The 21224-nt window shown below is 37.6% G+C and overlaps 1 protein-coding gene across 1 annotated transcript in view; it reads right to left on the reverse strand.

Annotated features, from left to right (window-relative positions):
- Positions 1 to 404: 404 nt before the first annotated feature.
- LOC117334521 overlaps positions 405 to 21224 on the reverse strand; it is a 26681-nt gene continuing 5861 nt past the window's right edge. The window contains exons 7-18 of the mRNA XM_033894198.1: positions 21005 to 21117; positions 19301 to 19507; positions 18681 to 18832; positions 18105 to 18214; positions 17539 to 17635; positions 12577 to 12659; positions 11806 to 12048; positions 11497 to 11590; positions 10748 to 10805; positions 10093 to 10227; positions 9486 to 9653; positions 405 to 8136 (exon numbers count right to left, since the gene is read on the reverse strand). Of these exons, the coding sequence (XP_033750089.1) occupies positions 5894 to 8136; positions 9486 to 9653; positions 10093 to 10227; positions 10748 to 10805; positions 11497 to 11590; positions 11806 to 12048; positions 12577 to 12659; positions 17539 to 17635; positions 18105 to 18214; positions 18681 to 18832; positions 19301 to 19507; positions 21005 to 21117 (3703 nt within the window). The 3' untranslated portion in view covers positions 405 to 5893. The remainder of the gene's footprint in view (positions 8137 to 9485; positions 9654 to 10092; positions 10228 to 10747; positions 10806 to 11496; positions 11591 to 11805; positions 12049 to 12576; positions 12660 to 17538; positions 17636 to 18104; positions 18215 to 18680; positions 18833 to 19300; positions 19508 to 21004; positions 21118 to 21224) is intronic.

A 21224-nucleotide genomic window follows, 5' to 3' on the forward strand; every position in this document is an offset into this window, starting at 1 on the left:
TATATCACACAGGGTGAACTGAGGACAAATACAATAGGCATATACTGACATAGTTCTTCAGTCTCTTTAGAACAATTCAGACTGTTAAACGAGGACATACTGACTTCTCAACTAAATAAAATCAATATTGTACACTGTGACACTTATCACAGGGCTAGCGAATTGGGACAAATATAATGGTAGACAAACTGACTAAGTTTTCAAGTCCCTGTGATACATATCTTTTATATATATTTCAAGAATATATATAAGAAAATGTATCAAATCATGTATTGTGCCTTAAATCTTACCATGCCCTTGTGATATACTCATCAGTCTCCGGTAGCCAGAATCTTTAAGAGTATTCAGAATTTGAAGCAGAGCACACTTTAAATTATTTTGAAAATATAATCGAAACAAAATCACAACTTTTCCATACAGATATTTATTTACAAAATAGTTAATGACATGTGAATCAAGCAGAAAGACTTCTAGAAAGTCACTAGAAACTTTTTTATATTTTACTTCTAGAAAGTCCCTAGAAACTTTTTTATATTTTACAGACGTGCAACTTTAATTGTATACATACACTGGGTATATATAAAATATCTAGACAGAGCGTGAATGAAGACACTCCTGAATCTGATCAGATCTCTCTACAAATCTTGTCAATAAAAACCTGTTTATACAACCTTCAATAAATAGAGATTTTATTTTATTTTTAAACATAACTAAATGCAATTGAACGTGTACCTGGAACATTGATAAAAGTAAATATATTTGTTATGAGTCTATTACATAATAAAATATCTCAAACAGCACTTGGCAAACAAAACTGCCATGCACCAAAGCAACATTATTGACACAATTGAATGAGTTTCCTGTTTACACACAGTTATCAATATTCCATCATAAATCAATTATTCATTATCACTAATACGACATCCTTTTTATAGAAACACAGAATAACATTCAAAATAACAGGAAATCAATTTTTATTTTGGAAATGCAAAATAAGGTAAAAAAATTGATATCAATATTTTAATAGATACATTAGCCATGTCCCCCATTATTGTATGTTGCATTTCTAAAAAATGTAACATATATCCAACAGCAAGTCCATACCTAGTAATAATCCAAACCCTCTCTACTGCAGTTCAGTAGAAATACAATTTTATGATTTGGCTCCTTTGGCTAATTACAGGATAGATAACTCAATTGAATATTGTCATTTCACACCATACAACACAAAACATAGATAATTGTACATAGAAACGATCTGTTCTGTAGAATTTCATGTTCTAGAATTGATTTGTTCTGTAGAATTTCATGTTCTAGAATAGATCTGTTTCATAGAATTTCATGTTCTAAAATAGATTTGTACTGTAGAATTTCACATTCTAGAAAAGATCCCTTCTCTAGAATTCCACTTGAATAGATCTATTCTGAAGAATTCAACTTTTTAGAATAGGTTTATTCTGTAGAATTTCACACTCTAGAATATATTTATTCTGTAGAATTTCATGTTCTAGAATAGATTTATTCTGTAGAATTTCACATTCTAGAATAGATTTATTCTGTAGAATTTCACACTCTAGAATATATTTATTCTGTAGAATTTCACACTCTAGAATATATTTATTCTGTAGAATTTCATGTTCTAGAATAGATTTATTCTATAGAATTTCACATTCTAGAATAGATTTATTCTGTAGAATTTAACATTCTAGAATAGATCTGTTCCATAGAATTTCATGTTCTAGAAAAGATCTGTTCTATTGAATTTCACGTTCTAGAATTTATTTGCAGAATTTAAGGTAATTATATTATATATAAAACAAAGTATAAGCTTTTCATACATATAGCACCATATAACAAGAGATTCCTCACCACCATTGAATGATATATATCACTCAAATCAAAGACTGATCTTTTCTCTTCTTTTCCCTTCTTTCATTCTTCTTTCAAAACATTTAATAACTTTATATAACACTATATAGCAGAATCAACCTGCAATTGCCAAAATCCAAGATGGCCTCCTCTCAGCCATATTGTTTTCTCATCAGTCCCAAAATGCAATATGCACAACTAGCGACCAAGGGGAACTTACGTATGAAATATGAGAAAGATCTATTCAGTACTTACTGAGTAATAGCAATAACAAACTTTAATTGTTAAAATCAAAGATGACTGCCTGTCTGCCATGTTGTTTTCTGGTTGTTCCCAAAATGCAATTCTGTTACATATGGATACCACAAAATCTTGTATTGAAACATCATGGTAGCAATGTCCGGGAACTGAAATATCTGTACGGTGTACCCCTTACTAATACACCATGTAGCACTTCTAACATGTGATTATATCAATTATAATAACTAATAATGTTAATTCTATAAATAACATGATTTTTACAGCTTTTAGCACTTACATACACCTCTATTTGAACTATAACAGCTTATTGAAAGAATATTTCCATCAAGAAAATTAGACCAGTCTCGTACAATTTCATTCTATCTTTTATTTAATCTAAAATATCTTAATGAAAGAACATGTCAACATAATCAAAGAGTCCCCTACAATTTAATTCTACAGCAATGTTTTTACTCTTAATCTGAATTCTTATTATGACAGAGTCAAATAATTCAAGAAACCTTATCACCAAAGGAAGACCATTACTCCAAAACATGCCCCTTAACAGAGGTGACATCTGAACAACTCCAAAGTATGCCCTCTTAACAGAGGTGACATCTGAACAACTCCAAAGTATGTTCCCTTAACAGAGGTGACATCTGAACAACTCCAAAGTATGTTCCCTTAACAGAGGTGACATCTGAACAACTCCATAGTATGCCCTCTTAACAGAGGTGACATCTGAACAACTCCAAAGTATGCCCTCTTAACAGAGGTGACATCTGAACAACTCCAAAGTATGTTCCCTTAACAGAGATGACATCTGAACAACTCCAAAGTATGCCCCCTTAACAGAGGTGACATCTGAACAACTCCAAAGTATGTCCCCTTAACAGAGGTGACATCTGAACATCTCCAAAGTATGCCCCCTTAATAGAGGTGACATCTGAACATCTCCAAAGTATGCCCCCTTAATAGAGGTGACATCTGAACAACTCCAAAGTATGCCCCCTTAACAGAGGTGACATCTGAACAACTCCAAAGTATGTTCCCTTAACAGAGGTGACATCTGAACAACTCCAAAGTATGCCCCCTTAACAGAGGTGACATCTGAACAACTCCAAAGTATGCCCTCTTAACAGAGATGACATCTGAACATCTCCAAAGTATGCCCCCTTAACAGAGGTGACATCTGAACAACTCCAAAGTATGCCCTCTTAACAGAGGTGACATCTGAACAACTCCAAAGTATGCCCCCGTAACAGAGGTGACATCTGAACAACTCCAAAGTATGCCCTCTTAACAGAGGTGACATCTGAACAACTCCAAAGTATGCCCCCGTAACAGAGGTGACATCGAAACAACTCCATAGTATGCCCCCTTAACATAGGTGACATCTGAACAACTCCAAAGTATGTTCCCTTAACAGAGATGACATCTGAACAACTCCAAAGTATGTTCCCTTAACAGAGGTGACATCGAAACAACTCCAAAGTATGTCCCCTTAATAGAGGTGACATTGGAACAACTCCAAAGTATGCCCCCTTAACAGAGGTGACATCTGAACAACTCCAAAGTATGTTCCCTTAACAGAGATGACATCTGAACAACTCCAAAGTATGCCCCCTTAACAGAGGTGACATCTGAACAACTCCAAAGTATGCCCCCTTAACAGAGGTGACATCTGAACAACTCCAAAGTATGCCCCCTTAACAGAGGTGACATCTGAACAACTCCAAAGTATGTTCCCTTAACAGAGATGACATCTGAACAACTCCAAAGTATGTCCCCGTAACAGAGGTGACATCTGAACAACTCCAAAGTATGCCCCCTTAACAGAGGTGACATCTGAACAACTCCAAAGTATGCCCCCTTAACAGAGGTGACATCTGAACAACTCCAAAGTATGCCCCCTTAACAGAGGTGACATCTGAACAACTCCAAAGTATGCCCCCCGTAACAGAGGTGACATCTGAACAACTCCAAAGTATGCCCCCCGTAACAGAGGTGACATCTGAACAACTCCAAAGTATGCCCCCCGTAACAGAGGTGACATTGGAACAACTCCAAAGTATGCCCCCTTAACAGAGGTGACATCTGAACAACTCCAAAGTATGCCCCCTTAACAGAGGTGACATCGAAACAACTCCATAGTATGCCCCCGTAACAGAGGTGACATCTGAACAACTCCAAAGTATGCCCTCTTAACAGAGGTGACATCTGAACAACTCCAAAGTATGCCCCCTTAACAGAGGTGACATCTGAACAACTCCAAAGTATGTTCCCTTAACAGAGGTGACATCTGAACAACTCCAAAGTATGTTCCCTTAACAGAGGTGACATCTGAACAACTCCAAAGTATGCCCCCTTAACAGAGGTGACATCGAAACAACTCCAAAGTATGCCCCCTTAACAGAGATGACATCTGAACATCTCCAAAGTATGCCCCCGTAACAGAGGTGACATTTGAACAACTCCAAAGTATGCCCTCTTAACAGAGGTGACATCTGAACAACTCCAAAGTATGCCCTCTTAACAGAGGTGACATCTGAACAACTCCAAAATATGCCCCCGTAACAGAGGTGACATCTGAACAACTCCAAAGTATGCCCCCTTAACAGAGGTGACATCTGAACAACTCCAAAGTATGCCCTCTTAACAGAGGTGACATCTGAACATCTCCAAAGTATGCCCCCGTAACAGAGGTGACATTTGAACAACTCCAAAGTATGCCCCCTTAACAGAGGTGACATCTGAACATCTCCAAAGTATGTTCCCTTAACAGAGGTGACATCTGAACAACTCCAAAGTATGCCCCCTTAACAGAGGTGACATCTGAACAACTCCAAAGTATGCCCCCGTAACAGAGGTGACATCTGAACATCTCCAAAGTATGCCCCCGTAACAGAGGTGACATTTGAACAACTCCAAAGTATGCCCTCTTAACAGAGGTGACATCTGAACTACTCCAAAGTATGCCCTCTTAACAGAGGTGACATCTGAACAACTCCAAAGTATGCCCCCGTAACAGAGGTGACATCTGAACAACTCCAAAGTATGCCCCCTTAACAGAGGTGACATCTGAACAACTCCAAAGTATGCCCTCTTAACAGAGGTGACATCTGAACAACTCCAAAGTATGCCCCCTTAACAGAGGTGACATCTGAACAACTCCAAAGTATGCCCTCTTAACAGAGGTGACATCTGAACAACTCCAAAGTATGCCCCCTTAACAGAGGTGACATCTGAACAACTCCAAAGTATGCCCCCTTAATAGAGATGACATCTGAACAACTCCAAAGTATGTCCCCTTAATAGAGATGACATCTGAACAACTCCAAAGTATGTCCCCTTAACAGAGATGACATCTGAACAACTCCAAAGTATGTCCCCGTAACAGAGATGACATCTGAACATCTCCAAAGTATGTCCCCGTAACAGAGGTGACATCTGAACATCTCCAAAGTATGTCCCCTTAATAGAGGTGACATTGAACATAAATGGAATCTGAAAAGAGCATCACTATAATGAACACATGTACCAGGTTTCACCACTAATTATAAGTTACTTTCAGTTTGTCCAATAAGAAATGAGTGAATTTAACAATGAAGTAAAAGTCTTGCATTTGGTCCTGTGAAAATTTAAACAGAAAATTATTGTCAGAGCATGAACATATCCTGTATGAACTGTTTTTTGAGGACTGATGACTTGCAGAAATCTTAACAGTAAATAGATTGGATTGTTAAATAGGGATGGTCTTTCTATAAGGTATGACTAATGTGACCTAATTGTGCATGTCAAGTGATCGTTTTGACTTGCCCTGTGGTCTCTTGCGCTTCACACTGAAGTTGTCCTGATTCAGTCTAGGACTCTGTTCTTCACCATCTGGTGAGGTTACCAACGGTGAGTTGATCAGATGCATCAGGCTCTTTGCAGAGACATTCGGCGAGTATTTACGATTGGACGGTGACAGTTTGGTAAGAGCAGCACCAGATGGTGTTTGACATTTCCTGGGCACATATGGACTCCTGCAGTGATCATTTCGGGTGATACGAGGGCTCACAGACATTCCGGTTCTTGTCCCATGGGGACTTGTAGAGGATGCTGGTGTATTTCTCGTTACGTGAGCACTTGTTGATGAAGAAAGATCGTCGACCATTGGTATGTTCGGTTTGACATTATACACTATTGAACGTTTTTCTTTCTTGGCAGAACCAAACACTGGAGATTCTGATCGAACTGTTTCCTCAACCACTTTAGGCTTACGACTCAGAAACACTTCATCATTAGAAAGTGAAAAGTAATCATCAGAGTTGACACTAGACTGTGACAAAGAGGGAACACTGCGCTGAGACAGAAAGGTCTCGGTTTGGAAACCTTGACTTGCTGGATCGGAACTGGAACCAAAAGAGTCTGCTTGTCTATTTAAAACACGGGAGTGCAGACAATATGAAGTTGAGAGGTTTTTATTTGTGTCCAAAGTATGCAATTGCACTCTCCTCCTCTTATTTGGAGAGAAAACTTTGCTGGTCTCCGGAGAAAGTCTTAAACTTCGTTTTCTTGTAAATGGAGATGACATTTCAGAAAGTACACATCCCTGTGACAATTCAGAGAATATGGATTCATTGTCCGTGTCCATGGCCTCAAATTGCTGTGATGTCCGTGTAACGGAGTCCCTCCCACTGTCTGCCTTTGTACTCACGGAAACATCATCACCCACACCCTGCGAGACACTGTCTGCCTTTGTACTCACGGAAACATCATCACCCACACCCTGCGAGACTGTCTTAGACAGAGAACGACAAACACTGTGAAGGTTTTCATCTACTGGACCAGACCTAGGAGAGGATAACAATTTCTCACAAAGAGAACGCTTCTGAGACCAACAAGATCTTGGCGACTTTCCTTGATGCTTCACTGATTTTGGAGACTCGGACAGGTTAAATGTTCGACTAGATAACCTTGGCGACTGTCGCAAATTCTGCCAATCCGAACTGGTCGGTGGTGATTGCATGGTTTTACAAGACTTTGGAGACTGAAAGAGACTTTGGAGTTTCTGTCTCCGTGGCCTCTTGTCTAATGAGCTAGGTGTTGTTATGACCCCTGCTGATTTTCTAGGTGAAGGAGTCTTCTCTGCCAGAGGTTTTGTGTGATGACTTCTGTTTTCCTGCCTTGGAGTAGACTGGGCTGTAGGATCTTTCATACTAATTCCTCCGACTGCCCCATTTGTCTCTAGCCACGATAAATTAATGACACCACCTGTCTCACTTTTGTCCAATGTTTCCTCTTTTTGATCACATTGTCTCTCTGCACTATCAAACTTTGATAAATTCAGACATTTTGATGAGGATATATTTGTGGAGATAGACTGTAATGATGAGGTTTTGTTTTCAGGACTTTTAAATAAGAACATTTTTGCCCGTGAAGATCTCTTGTTTGGAGTGACTATGCTTTTAGATCGTGTATTCTGGCTTGGTGACTCGGCAACCATATTGAACTCTTTAACGGGAGTTTCTGATAAGGAACTGCCAATCTGATCTCTAACTGCAGGGCCGCCATCTCCAAACAAAACTTTTGGCAGACCTAGACTAAACCCAGGTGACTTTGATCGAGTGTTCATGCAAGGCGATTCCAACAAGCTCTTACCAACAATGTGTTTTTTCGGTGTTCCCTCCAAACATGCAGGTGACTTAAATCGTGTATGCATACTTGGTGATTCCAAAAGGTGCTTCGCTGGCGTGATAACCATTTTGTTAGGTGTCGATTTTGGAGGTGTGGGACTTCCTATGAGCTGCGAGAAAATGAGTGAAGAGTTTTTATCTGGTGATTTAAACTCGTTTGATAAATCATGAAGTGAAGCACCCAAGCTTAGCCGATTTACAGGTGGCCTTCCCGCTATACGATCCGTCAGCTGGAAATACTTCACCAAGTTACGTGACCTTTTCGTGGGTCCAGCGGAGTAAAAAGAACGCCGAAGCATTGCCATAGCTCTCTTTCTCTGGGATGGACTGTCTCTTTGTTGGAAACCTAGAACAAACAAGTGGATTAAAAACATAGAACAGGCACATATGATAGTATTTACACCCTATATTTGAAATTACTGTATTCACTTTGGAATAAAATTACCAAACCCAAAATCATCTTTATGTCTGTATAGGACAGATTTCACAATTTGAAAACATTTTGCTGGAAAATTTTGAAAATAATTGACCCAGACTGGCTATAATCCAGTACAAATATAGATACAAAAAGACACTATCTACTGTTTGTACTGTATCTCATTAGCCTGTCATTAGTGACAGCTCTGTGGCAGTACAGTGCCATGTCAAAACCAGTTGTAACTTAAAGTAAATTCCTGCTAAACAAGCAGAATTAATCCTTTAACAACCTAGCACTGAACCTACACACACTGACTAATAGTTCTAACTAATCAAAGAGGACTATGTCAAATTATCAGCTGGGACCTTTCAGAGACACCAAGTGAAATCACCAGGTAGGGAGAGGACTTTAATTGGCATAGACTAGCAGTTGTCAGTAGGGAGAGGGATTTTACAGGCATAGACTGTTGTCAGTAGGGAGGGGGATTTTATAGACATAGACTGTTGTCAGTAGGGAGAGGACTTTTATAGGTATAGACTGTTGTCAGTAGGGAGGGGATTTTATAGACATAGACTGTTGTCAGTAGGGAGGGGACTTTTATAGACATAGACTGTTGTCAGTAGGGAGAGGGATTTTATAGGTATAGACTGTTGTCAGTAGGGAGAGGACTTTTATAGACATAGACTGTTGTCAGTAGGGAGAGGGATTTTATAGGTATAGACTGTTGTCAGTAGGGAGAGGGATTTTATAGACATAGACTGTTGTCAGTAGGGAGGGGGATTTTATAGACATAGACTGTTGTCAGTAGGGAGGGGGATTTTATAGGTATAGACTGTTGTCAGTAGGGAGGGGGATTTTATAGGTATAGACTGTTGTCAGTAGGGAGGGGGATTTTATAGGTATAGACTGTTGTCAGTAGGGAGGGGGATTTTATAGACATAGACTGTTGTCAGTAGAGAGATGACTTTTATAGACATAGACTGTTGTCAGTAGGGAGAGGGATTTTATAGGTATAGACTGTTGTCAGTAGGGAGGGGGATTTTATAGACATAGACTGTTGTCAGTAGGGAGAGGTCTTTTATAGACATAGACTGTTGTCAGTAGGGAGGGGGATTTTATAGACATAGACTGTTGTCAGTAGGGAGAGGACTTTTATAGGCATAGACTGTTGTCAGTAGGGAGGGGCTTTTATAGGTATAGACTGTTGTCAGTAGGGAGAGGACTTTCATCTTAATGATTTAATAAAATAACCAACATCAGACCCTGAGAGTACTTACAAGCCTTGACTGGTGACTCCTCTACTACCTGTACACTCGTGACACTTCTAGAACGATGCCTCTCTTTCTCAATGCGAGAAAACACAGCCTGGCATTTCTGTTTGTGAGCAGGCGTTTCATGTACCTTTTTGTTGCGAAATGTTGGTGATTTGAAGGGTGATTTCAAAGCTAAAAAGAGTGAGAAATATCTAATTTAATGATTCTGTACATGTATAGAAGTAACAAATTAAACTTTACTCTCATTCTACCATCAACTATACCAAGCTCATAAACAGATTTAAGTCACAAACTGGTAAAATATGAATTTCTACTACAACTGTAAATGCATATTGATTGAAACAGGTCACAAAAACTCGCTAAAGCTGACATGTTTTGTAACTTTTCAACAAGAGATCCTAGCTAGAGGGATGTTGGCGCCACCATTGAATGATCTATATCAGTCAAATGAAAAACTGGATTGAAAGATATACCATATACAACAACTGCTCAATGCGTAACCTCTATACATCTATCAAGATAGACCATATACAACCACTTAGTGCTTAATTACATCTATCAAGAAATTAAATTGATTTTGTAAGTTTTAAGAGATATGATGAGGACCTACCTTTTGGACTTTTAAGATTAGGAAGACGTTTATGATGATGGCGTGACCCGATATTTTCCATTACAGCAACTGACTGTCGACGCTCTAGTTTGGTTTTCTTGTTTTCAAAAAGATTACGGCAAACCTTTTCCCCACCTGCAAATGAAAACACCAAGAGTCAGATTATTTTTACTTTAAAATCAACATCGCATTTTGCCATGTTTGGGGTTTACAACAAATAAGAGTTTATTATTCATATGAAAAACAGACAATCTCTTAACACAAACTTCTATTGCTCAAAATGTACAATCTAATTGCAAAGCTATTCTGTGGCTGAAAATTAGAAATAATCTTCGAAGTGTAAGTAAACAACTCGCTGTGTAACCTCTATACATATACCATAAAATTATACAGCAATCTACTACTAGTATATTAAAATACTACTAGTATAATTAAATCTGTCTCTTAATGAAACTCAACTGATGATAAAGAAAGCCACCTGTCAGCTCTTTATTTCATCTTTCCAATCAGTTTCAAAATTATACATGCAAGTATCACAGAAAACCCACATATTAAGTTTAAAATCTTTCCCGTACTTACTCCAGAAATAGTGATAACAAGGAACAAGGACAGACCATAATCTAATGATGGTGGGCAACATAGAAAATACACTTACTGCCAGGATCCTTACTCTTCTTCTTTGAATGGTGAGATTTCTTGTTGCTTTGTTTGTCCTGCAAAGGAAAAAAAAAAGATTTTTTGATGTCATTGTGAAATATTTACAAAGAAAAGATTTTTCTATGACTTATTATTCCCAAATCATGCATAACGAAGTGAAATTACCTGTGAATCCTAGTTATGAAATTGTATAACATATTTATCCTCTAATATTCCCTGGAACCAATAAATAAATATTGAAAAGAGTGAGGGTGGGCTTATTGCAGGACAATAACAAGAGATGTAAATGGATCTTGGTGCCAATAATTAAATGATCTTTTATTATAAGTTCTATGTCAAACTGATGGTCTTTCTACTGTTCCCTTCTTCCTTCTTTCCCTCTTAATAATCTGAACAAACAAGAACAAGTGGAACCTACACATGAAGATGGCTGCCTGTTGGCCATTTATTTTTTCTGATCAAAATTATAAAATTGAAATTGATCAACTAGGGACAAATAAGAATCTTCACATGAAGTTTGAGAAAATATCCCTCCAGTACTTTTCAATAAATAGTGATTGTTTACAGATGGACATACGACAGACGGACTACAGATGATGATGGTGGACTAAAAAAGGATTTGTAGACAGTTTTAGCAAACTGCGATAGACATGTGAAGCCTTTATACCAGGTACAGGCTAAATGCTGGAGTAACTAATCATTATTAAAATTCTTACTGCTGAAATCGTGGTTAAAACAAATATTTACCTTTTTCTCTTTCTTCTTTTCCACTTTTTTTACCATGATCTGTCGTTTGGGTCCAACCTCTGCTAAACTTGGATGGTGGACCAAAGTATGTCTCCTGAAAATAAATCATGTCATTACCGATTCTATAGTCTGTAGTGGGATGTGTCAATCACAACAAGGCATCACATTAAATGATAATCCTCTTGCATCAGGAACTTATCAGAAATATGTCATGTTTAAAGTAACAAAGAATCAGGATACAAAACGGCTGTGAAATGTCATAACGTCACATGACTTGTCTGTTTACTTGGGTTTACGCTAAACCATTACCTGGCGTTACGTTTTGGTCGATTCAGGAGAACATCTGATTGGTTGGATGGAGGTTGTGATATAGTTGTGTCGTTCATGCCAGATTGATTGGATCCAGGGTTGTCAGATTTCAACAATGATTGACTGAAGACAGACTGATCAGCACTGTGATTGGGCGACAGGATGGCCTCTAACTCACTGGGGAGGGGCTGCATCAGATCATCGTAAATCCTCCCCAGTACGTGTGGTAGGGAGTGTACGTACCTGATGATGGTCGAGACAGTAAAACATGGTATCAGTTATCAACCCAGTATATCGTATTTAACATATTTTGTTACCACTTAAAAAGGTAAAACAATTTGGATGAATATTAAAGATGTGCAAACAGCAGCAGGAATAGTTGTGATGGCAGGGAGAAAGTCTGTACACCAAATAAGTTAAGTAAATTTAAAGTCATTCATCCTGCCAAACAAATTCAACATTTCAAAATTATCACTTTCTTTCTGGTAGTATTGTACAATATCTGGTTCAAATAAATGAAATTATGTTGACAACAGGGAAAAGGGAGAAAATTTTATGCCGACTACTATAGTCGACAATACTCAATAGTACAGAAAAGTAAATGAAGCTGGTAGAGTGAGAATGTACATATGTATGTACAAGCTTATCCCTATATCTCCTCGTCGACTTGTCGCGAGGGATTAATTGTGCACAAACTGTTTTTGAGGAGGTTGGATAATCTGCAAAGAAGGTTACATACAAGTCATGCTCCGACGTATAAGAGATACTTACAGATCCAGTATAGTACCAGACATAAACTCAGACAAAGCTGTCGGGTCTGTGACAAATCCTAGGGTCCTCAGTAGATTTACTACCTACAGACAAAAACAGTAAGTGTTCAGCCCAATATTGTTGTAAACTCATGTATACATCCTGGGTTATAAAAACTGTAATCTGGTCATCAATCTGTGAAACACTTATTTTGAAGGCTATTCTCCATTTTATATTCAGTTGTACATGTATTGAGAGTTGTGAAATGTCAACAGGGTACCAGGTATGGTATATAAAATACTACAATCCATTTTGTCTTAATTTTTTCAAATGATAACTTTGAATCCATACATAGTTAATACTAAAATGAAATTTGAATTTGACACAAAACATTTTCATAATTTAATTCATGCCCTATTATAACCAGCTACAAAGCAATCCCTCAGACATTACAATAAGATTTAAATTCAAATTATTGAAGTAAATTTTACTTTATTAATGATACGAAACATTCATTAAATGCTACAGCCCAAGAAAAAGATGAAATATAAAGGGGAAATAGCTCAAACAAGAGGCCCAGAGGGCCTGTATCACTCACCTGGATTTCATGAGATATGAAACAAGAATGATGATTAAGTATATCTGTCACTGGTATTGCTATGTCAATATATCATAGGCATTTTATATGGGTACGTGAGGATTTAATGTAAAAAAATGCATTAATCCATGAAATAAAATTAACTTTTGGCACAACCCCATAGGGATGCTACCACACAAATGTGAGTGATATCCATTGCTTAGTTTCAGAAAAGAAGTTGTTTAAACCAATTGACCCCTTTTGACCCCGCCTTCTGCACCCCGGGGGGAGTGGGGGTCAGTTCCTTCCTTTATAAAATTTTGAATCCCTACCCAAAAGGATGCTACCAGGCAAATATGAGCGATATATCTCGCTTAGTTTCAGAGAAGAAGTTGTTCATATCAATTCAGCCAAATTGACCCCTCTTGGCCCCGCCCCTCAGGCCCCCGGTGGGGTCAGCCTCACCATTTGTACAATTTTGAATCCCCACCCAATAGTGATGCTACCAGGCAAATATGAGCAATATCCATTGCTTGGTTTCAGAGAAGAAGTCGCTAATATCAATATAGCCCAATTGACCACATTTGTCCCCGCCCCTCAGGCCCCCGGGGGGTCAGCTCCATCATTTGTACAATTTTTAATCCCCACCCCATAGTGATGCTACCAGGCAAATATGAGCGTAATCCATCGCTTGGTTTCAGAGAAGAAGTCGTTTATATTAAGAGAGCCAAATTGACCCCTTTTGGCCCCGCCCCTGAGAGCCCTTGGGGGTCAGCCCCACCATTTGTACAATTTTGAATCCCCACTCCATAGGGATGCTACCAGGTAAATATGAGTGATATCCATTGCTTAGTTTCAGAGCAGAAGTCGTTTATATCAATTCTGTAAAACTGACCCCTTTTGGCCCCGCCCCTCAGACCCCAGGGGGTCAGCCCCGTCATTTGTTCAATTTCAAATTCCTACCCCAAGGTGATGCTACCAGTAAAATATGAGAGATATCCATTGTTTGGTTCCAGAGAAGAAGTCAATTATATGAATATAGCCCGATCGACCACATTTGGCCCCGCCCCTTAGGCCCCTGGGGGGTCAGTCCAATCATTTGTACAATTTTAAATCCCAACCCCATAGTGATGCTACCAGGCAAATATGAGTGACAGGCATTGCTTGGTTTCAGAGAAGAAGTCGTTTATATCAATATAGCCAAATTGACCACATTCGGCCCCACCCCTCAGGCCCCTGGGGGGTCAGCCCAATCATTTGTACAATTTTGAATCCCCACCCCATAATGATGCTACCAGGTAAATATGAGCGATAGCCATTGCTTGGTTTCAGAGAAGAAGTCGTTTATATCAATATAGCCAGATTGACCACATTTGGCCCCGCCCCCCAGGCCCCTGGGGGGTCAGCCCCATCATTTGTACAATTTTGAATCCCCACCCCATAGTGATGCTACCAGGCAAATATGAGTGATAGCCATTGCTTGGTTTCAGAGAAGAAGTCATTTATATCAATAGCGCAAAAATGACCCCTTTTGGCCCCGCCCCAGAGGCCCCCAGGGGGTCAGCCCCATCATTTGTACAATTCTGAGTCCCCTACCCATAGGGATGCTTCTGACCAAATTTGGTCAAATTCTGATGTGTGGTTATGAAGAAGAAGTCAATTGTTGACGGACGGACGGACGACGGACGGAGGGACGGACGACGGACGACAGACGGACGGACGGACGCAACGGTATGGCATAAGCTCACCTTGGTCCTTCGGACCAGGTGAGCTAAAAATGATGTGTTGTATTATTTTTATTTTCATGGTAATGTCATGTTTTTTCTTCCATGATTAAACATTTATCATGATCTATCACTGCAAGAAAGTTATATGATTTTATTTATGACCAAGTAGATTTTTTGGAAACAAGAAATGTTCAAATTTCCACATTTTGGTTAAAATTAAATTAAAATATCCCCAAAATTAAAATTTGTACTTGTAGGTAAAGTTCCTCAACTAAAATAGGATTCTCCTTGTAACACTTAACTTTTACAGAGAAATAAAGCATTCTTATACATTCTTATTTGAAAAAAAGGCTTTAAAAAAAAAATTTGCATAATTTCTCCAAAACATCTAGATACTGAAAAATTAAAATGGAAAGGCATAGTAGTTTTATTCAACAGAGCAAATGGTGGTACATAGACCACTCATGTCAATTTTCTTGACAATCTGTTCAATATTTCCTGAGTGTGTCATATCCCCTCAATACAATACATTTTTCTCCCCCTTAAAAAGATTTGGAGAGATCCAAGCTATATATGATCCTAGCTATATATGATCCTAGCTATATATGATCCCTACTATATATGATCCCTAGCTATATATGATCCTAGCTATATATGATCCTAACTATATATGATCCCAGCTATATATGATCCCAGCTATATATGATCCCAGCTATATATGATCCCAGCTATATATGATCCTAGCTATATATGATCCCAGCTATATATGATCCTAGCTATATATATGATCCCAGTTATATATGATCCCAGCTATATATGATCCCAGCTATATATGACCCTAGCTAGATATGATCCTAACTCGATATGATCCCAGCTATATATCTTAGCTATATATGATCCCAGCTATATATGATCCCAACTATATATGATCCCAGCTATATATGATCCCAGCTATATATGATCCCAGCTATATATCGTCCCAGCTATATATCGTCCCAGCTATATATGATCCCAGCTATATATGATCCTAGCTATATATTATCCTAGCTATATATGATTCTAGCTATATATGATCCCAGCTATATATGATCCTAACTATATATGATCCCAGCTATATATCTTAGCTATATATGATCCTAGCTATATATGATCCTAGCTATATATGATCCCAGCTATATATGATCATAGCTATATATGATCCCAGATAGATATGATCCTAGCTATATATGATCCCAACTATGTATGATCCCAGCTATATATGATCCCAGCTATATATGATTCTACTATATATGAACCTAGCTATATATGATCCAAGCTATATATGATCTTAACTATATATGATTCTAGCTATATATGATCCTTACTATATATGATCCTAGCTATATATGATCCTAGCTATATATGATCCTAACTATATATGATCCTAGCTATATATGATCCTAGCTATATATGATCCCAGCTATATATGATCCCAGCTATATATTATCCCAACTATATATGATCCCTACTATATATGATCCTAGCTATATATGATCCTAGCTATATATGATCCCCGCTATATATGATCCCAGCTATATATGATCCTTACTATATATGATCCTAGCTATATATGATCCCAGCTATATATGATCCCAACTATATATGATCCCTACTATATATGATCCTAGCTATATATGATCCTAGCTATATATGATCCTAGCTATATATGATCCTAGCTATATATGATCCCAGCTATATATGATCCCAGCTATATATGATCCCTACTATATATGATCCTAGCTATATATGATCCTAGCTATATATGATCCCAGCTATATATGACCCTAACTATATATGATCCTAACTATATATGATCCTAGCTATATATGATCCCAGCTATATATTATCCTAGCTATATATGATCCTAGCTATATATGATCCTTACTATATATGATCCTAGCTATATATGATCCTAACTATATACTTACTATATATGATCCTAACTATATTTGATCCTTGCTATATATGATCTTGGCTATATATGATTATAGCTATATATTATCCTAGCTATATATGATCCTAGCTATATATGATACTATATATATATGATCCTAGCTATATATGATCTTGGCTATATATGATCTTAACTATATATGATCCCAGCTATATATGATCCTAACTATATATGATCCCTACTATATATGATCCCTACTATATATGATCCTAGCTATATATGATCCTAACTATATATGATCCTAGCTATATATGATCATTGCTATATATGATCCTAGCTATATATGATCCCAGCTATATATGATCCTAGCTATATGTTATCCCAGCTATATATGATCCCAGCTATATATGATCCTAGCTATATGTTATCCCAGCTATATATGATCCCAGCTATATATGATCCTAACTATATATGATCCCAGCTATATATGATCCCAGATCCCAGCTATATATGATCCCAGCTATATATGATCCTAACTATATATGATCCTAGCTATATATGATCCCAGCTATATATGATCCCAGCTATATATGATCCCAGCTATATATGATTCTAACTATATATGATCCCAGCTATATATGATCCCAGCTATATATGATCCCAGCTATATATGATCCTAACTATATATGATCATAGCTATATATGATCATAGCTATACATGAAGATATCGGGATGTTTTATCTTACTTGGTCTACTCTATCATCTGCTTCTGACACGTCCGACACGTCTTCAACAGACAGCATCGACTCACATTCCAGTCGGAGTAAGATTTGTAACTGGTACCTACAACATTCCACAAAATTACAACCTATATAACTCACATGAAATCACAGATCTATAAAATCTAATAAGAGGTGCATAAAATCCTCCATTATTTGTAAAATGTGGTGACATAATCATGTGAACTACAGTCCAACTTTGTTATCTTAAACTCTCATAACTCATTTGCCCTACTTAACTTGAAGGAAAAATTCAGTTCACTCAGTAAAAGTTCATGACAAACTCTCCAAAACTGAATCAAAGATAGGATTTTATGCCCTTAACTACTTTGTGTTGGCATTTTGTCTGTTTATGTAGATTGTAAGTTGATTTACATGTTAAAAGAAATCATTTGTTACTAAAGCATCATTCCTCTATATTCAATTATGATATCATAATCTTCATACAAGTTGCAGTATTTACAGTCTGATAAATGCCAATTCTGTCTCGGAAAGAAATCATTAAATATAGGTATTGTAAAATGAGAACCTACTCTCTGATTTTCTCCTTTTTTTCTGCATCTGTATTGCTGTTTACATATTTCTCTCGGAGACCAGTAAGCGGCAAAACTATTGCCTGCTCTAACATCTTTATACATCGCTCCTGCAAATAAAACATTTGATGGTATATCTGTATATTCTATGACAGCTGATGATTAATCAGAACATTTTAAAACAGTCTACATGGCCAAATCAAATCATTCAAATGGACTCTGCATGTAACAATACATACATTTGCAGAAATACCTATAGCTACTAAGTTATTTTACAATATAGGATGTCTGCTTGAGCTAGTAAGTAAAAGTAACCTTAATGTGACAGCATTTGACATCTTTTCCTGAATCTGTCACATAATGATTATCAAAATGAAAATTGAGATATCTAACATGAAATTAACTCTTCATATGTAGAATTTTAATCATATTAATCTTGAGAAATCATACGGGACAGATTTGCTTTATACATAATACAAATACTATATAAAAACATATCCCAGACTGATGACTAATTCTTACTCAGTGATCTGAAGCGAAGCACACAAGGATGTTAACATGTTATAGAGTCAGTACCTGAGGTTTTGAAGTGTGTCTCTCCTTGATGTAGTGTAGAGCCACTGTGATAATAGTCTGACAACAAACTGAGAGACTGGGCGTACCATTACACACCGCGCCTGTATACACATCCTGTAGGTACGTCATTAACTCCCCCTCATCAGCAAAATCTGTACCAAAACATATTAAAGCATCAAAAACAGGCTTTGTTATGATTTGCAAAAGAAATATTTTTTGACTGATCTAGGATGAAATATATTTGCATATCTGAAGCTAAATATTAATAAAATTTGAAAAAAAGTTGATTTTCAATTTGTTCCATATTGAAATTTGCTATATTAATTTGCCAAGTTAACAAAATTCCTACCAAGTATCATTGAGGATTTCAAAAAACAAAGTCAGAAGATCTCCAGACAAGATTAAAATATGAAAAAAACAAAAACAAAACAAAAAGCTATACCTCTCTTATCAATTGTTAAATTAAAATTCTACTACATCATAGGATTATATAATTTACCAAGTTTAAAATAAATATGGTATGAGTGAACTAACAAGTATACTTCTGACACAGAGTCCAAATAACACATTGTCACACATTTTAAACAGTTTGAATGTTACACAGGTCAGTGTCTACTTACCTGCTTTACTGAGCAACTGGTCAGTCTTGGGTTTATCTTTGGATCGATTGTCTAGTGAGGAATTGTCCTTGTCATCCCTTCCCTTCTGAGTGACCGCCTGTCGACTTCTTGTCACCATCATCTCGCCCCGAGAGGTTACAGACCCCTGACCTTTCTTGCCCTCCTCCTGAGCTGTCTTGTCTTTGGTTAAATCCTGGCTCAGTAGACCTGTAAGCAATTACATAAAACCCTCTCCCTTTATTTGTCTTTCCACTTATTTCTCTCCAGTTTCAGTTGTGATTTCTCTGTAACATTCTAATGTATAATTGTCGGAAACAGAACAAGACATGGTGAAAAAAGATCAAAACTGGAAAAGTCAGACCAGATTTTTTTTGGAAAGTTAATTCTTTAGTGGACAGGACATTTTAGTCAAGAAAAGAAAAATACTCAAATAGCAGATTTAGAGTTGTAAAAAATTGAACTGATGATGTCATATCTGTTAATATCATGCCTATTAATGTCACATTTTGGTTAATATCATTATTTTCTGAAACACATTTTATAATCTACATCACATTCTGTTAGTGTTAACTTGCTTTAAGGCCATCTCTTCAAATGTTGCTTCATATTGACGGTCATCACAAAAAAAATCTACAGTGTGTAAAAAAATAAATGTAACACACAGATTTAAGAGTATATGATACTCAAGGGTGGTTAGGTGGCACAACAATTACACAAGTACCTATCACCATGGCAACCATGGTTTGATATTCCCTGATAAGACAGGGAAAGGTCCGTACCTATCACCTAGGCAACCATGGTTTGATATTCCCTGATAAGACAGGGAAAGGTCCGTACCTATCACCCAGGCAACCATGGTTTGATATTCCATGATAAGACAGGGAAAGGTTCGTACCTATCACCTAGGCAACCATGGTTTGATATTCCATGATAAGACAGGGAAAGGTCCGTACCTATCACCTAGGCAACCATGGTTTGATATTCCCTGATAAGACAGGGAAAGGTCCGTACCTATCACCCAGGCAACCATGGTTTGATATTCCCTGATAAGACAGGGAAAGGTCCGTACCTATCACCCAGGCAACCATGGTTTGATATTCCCTGATAAGACAGGGAAAGGTCCGTACCTATCACCCAGGCAACCATGATTTGATATTCCATGATAAGACAGGGAAAGGTCCGTACCTATCACCCAGGCAACCATGGTTTGATATTCCATGATAAGACAGGGAAAGGTCCGTACCTATCACCCAGGCAACCATGATTTGATATTCCCTGATAAGACAGGGAAAGGTCCGTACCTATCACCCAGGCAACCATGGTTTCATATTCCCTGATAAGACAGGGAAAGGTCCGTACCTATCACCCAGGCAACCATGGTTTGATATTCCATGATAAGACAGGGAAAGGTCCGTACCTATCACCCAGGCAACCATGGTTTGATATTCCATGATAAGACAGGGAAAGGTCCGTACCTATCACCCAGGCAACCATGATTTGATATTCCCTGATAAGACAGGGAAAGGTCCGTACCTATCACCCAGGCAACCATGGTTTGATATTCCATGATAAGACAGGGAAAGGTCCGTACCTATCACCCAGGCAACCATGGTTTCATATTCCCTGATAAGACAGGGAAAGGTCTGGAGTCATCTATCTATCTATGTGTGTTTTCCTCCCACAGTAAGACATTGAACAACTTACCTGGCTGACTGTGGCTACGTGTATGTGGAGGTTGGTTTTCATATCTGTACAGTCTTTGAAGTTCTCCGAGCGTCTTTTTCTCATCTTGATTCAGAAAATCCATTTGAGAAATCCTGATTTAATAAATACGTTTACAAGTAATTTTATCACAACTAAATATAATATACATTCAATAGATCTGGTGCCTTTGTTTACTCGCCCTAAACTGATACTTGATATC

Source organism: Pecten maximus, chromosome 9, assembly GCF_902652985.1.
Source record: "Pecten maximus chromosome 9, xPecMax1.1, whole genome shotgun sequence".
Classification (NCBI taxonomy): Eukaryota; Metazoa; Mollusca; class Bivalvia; order Pectinida; family Pectinidae; genus Pecten; species Pecten maximus.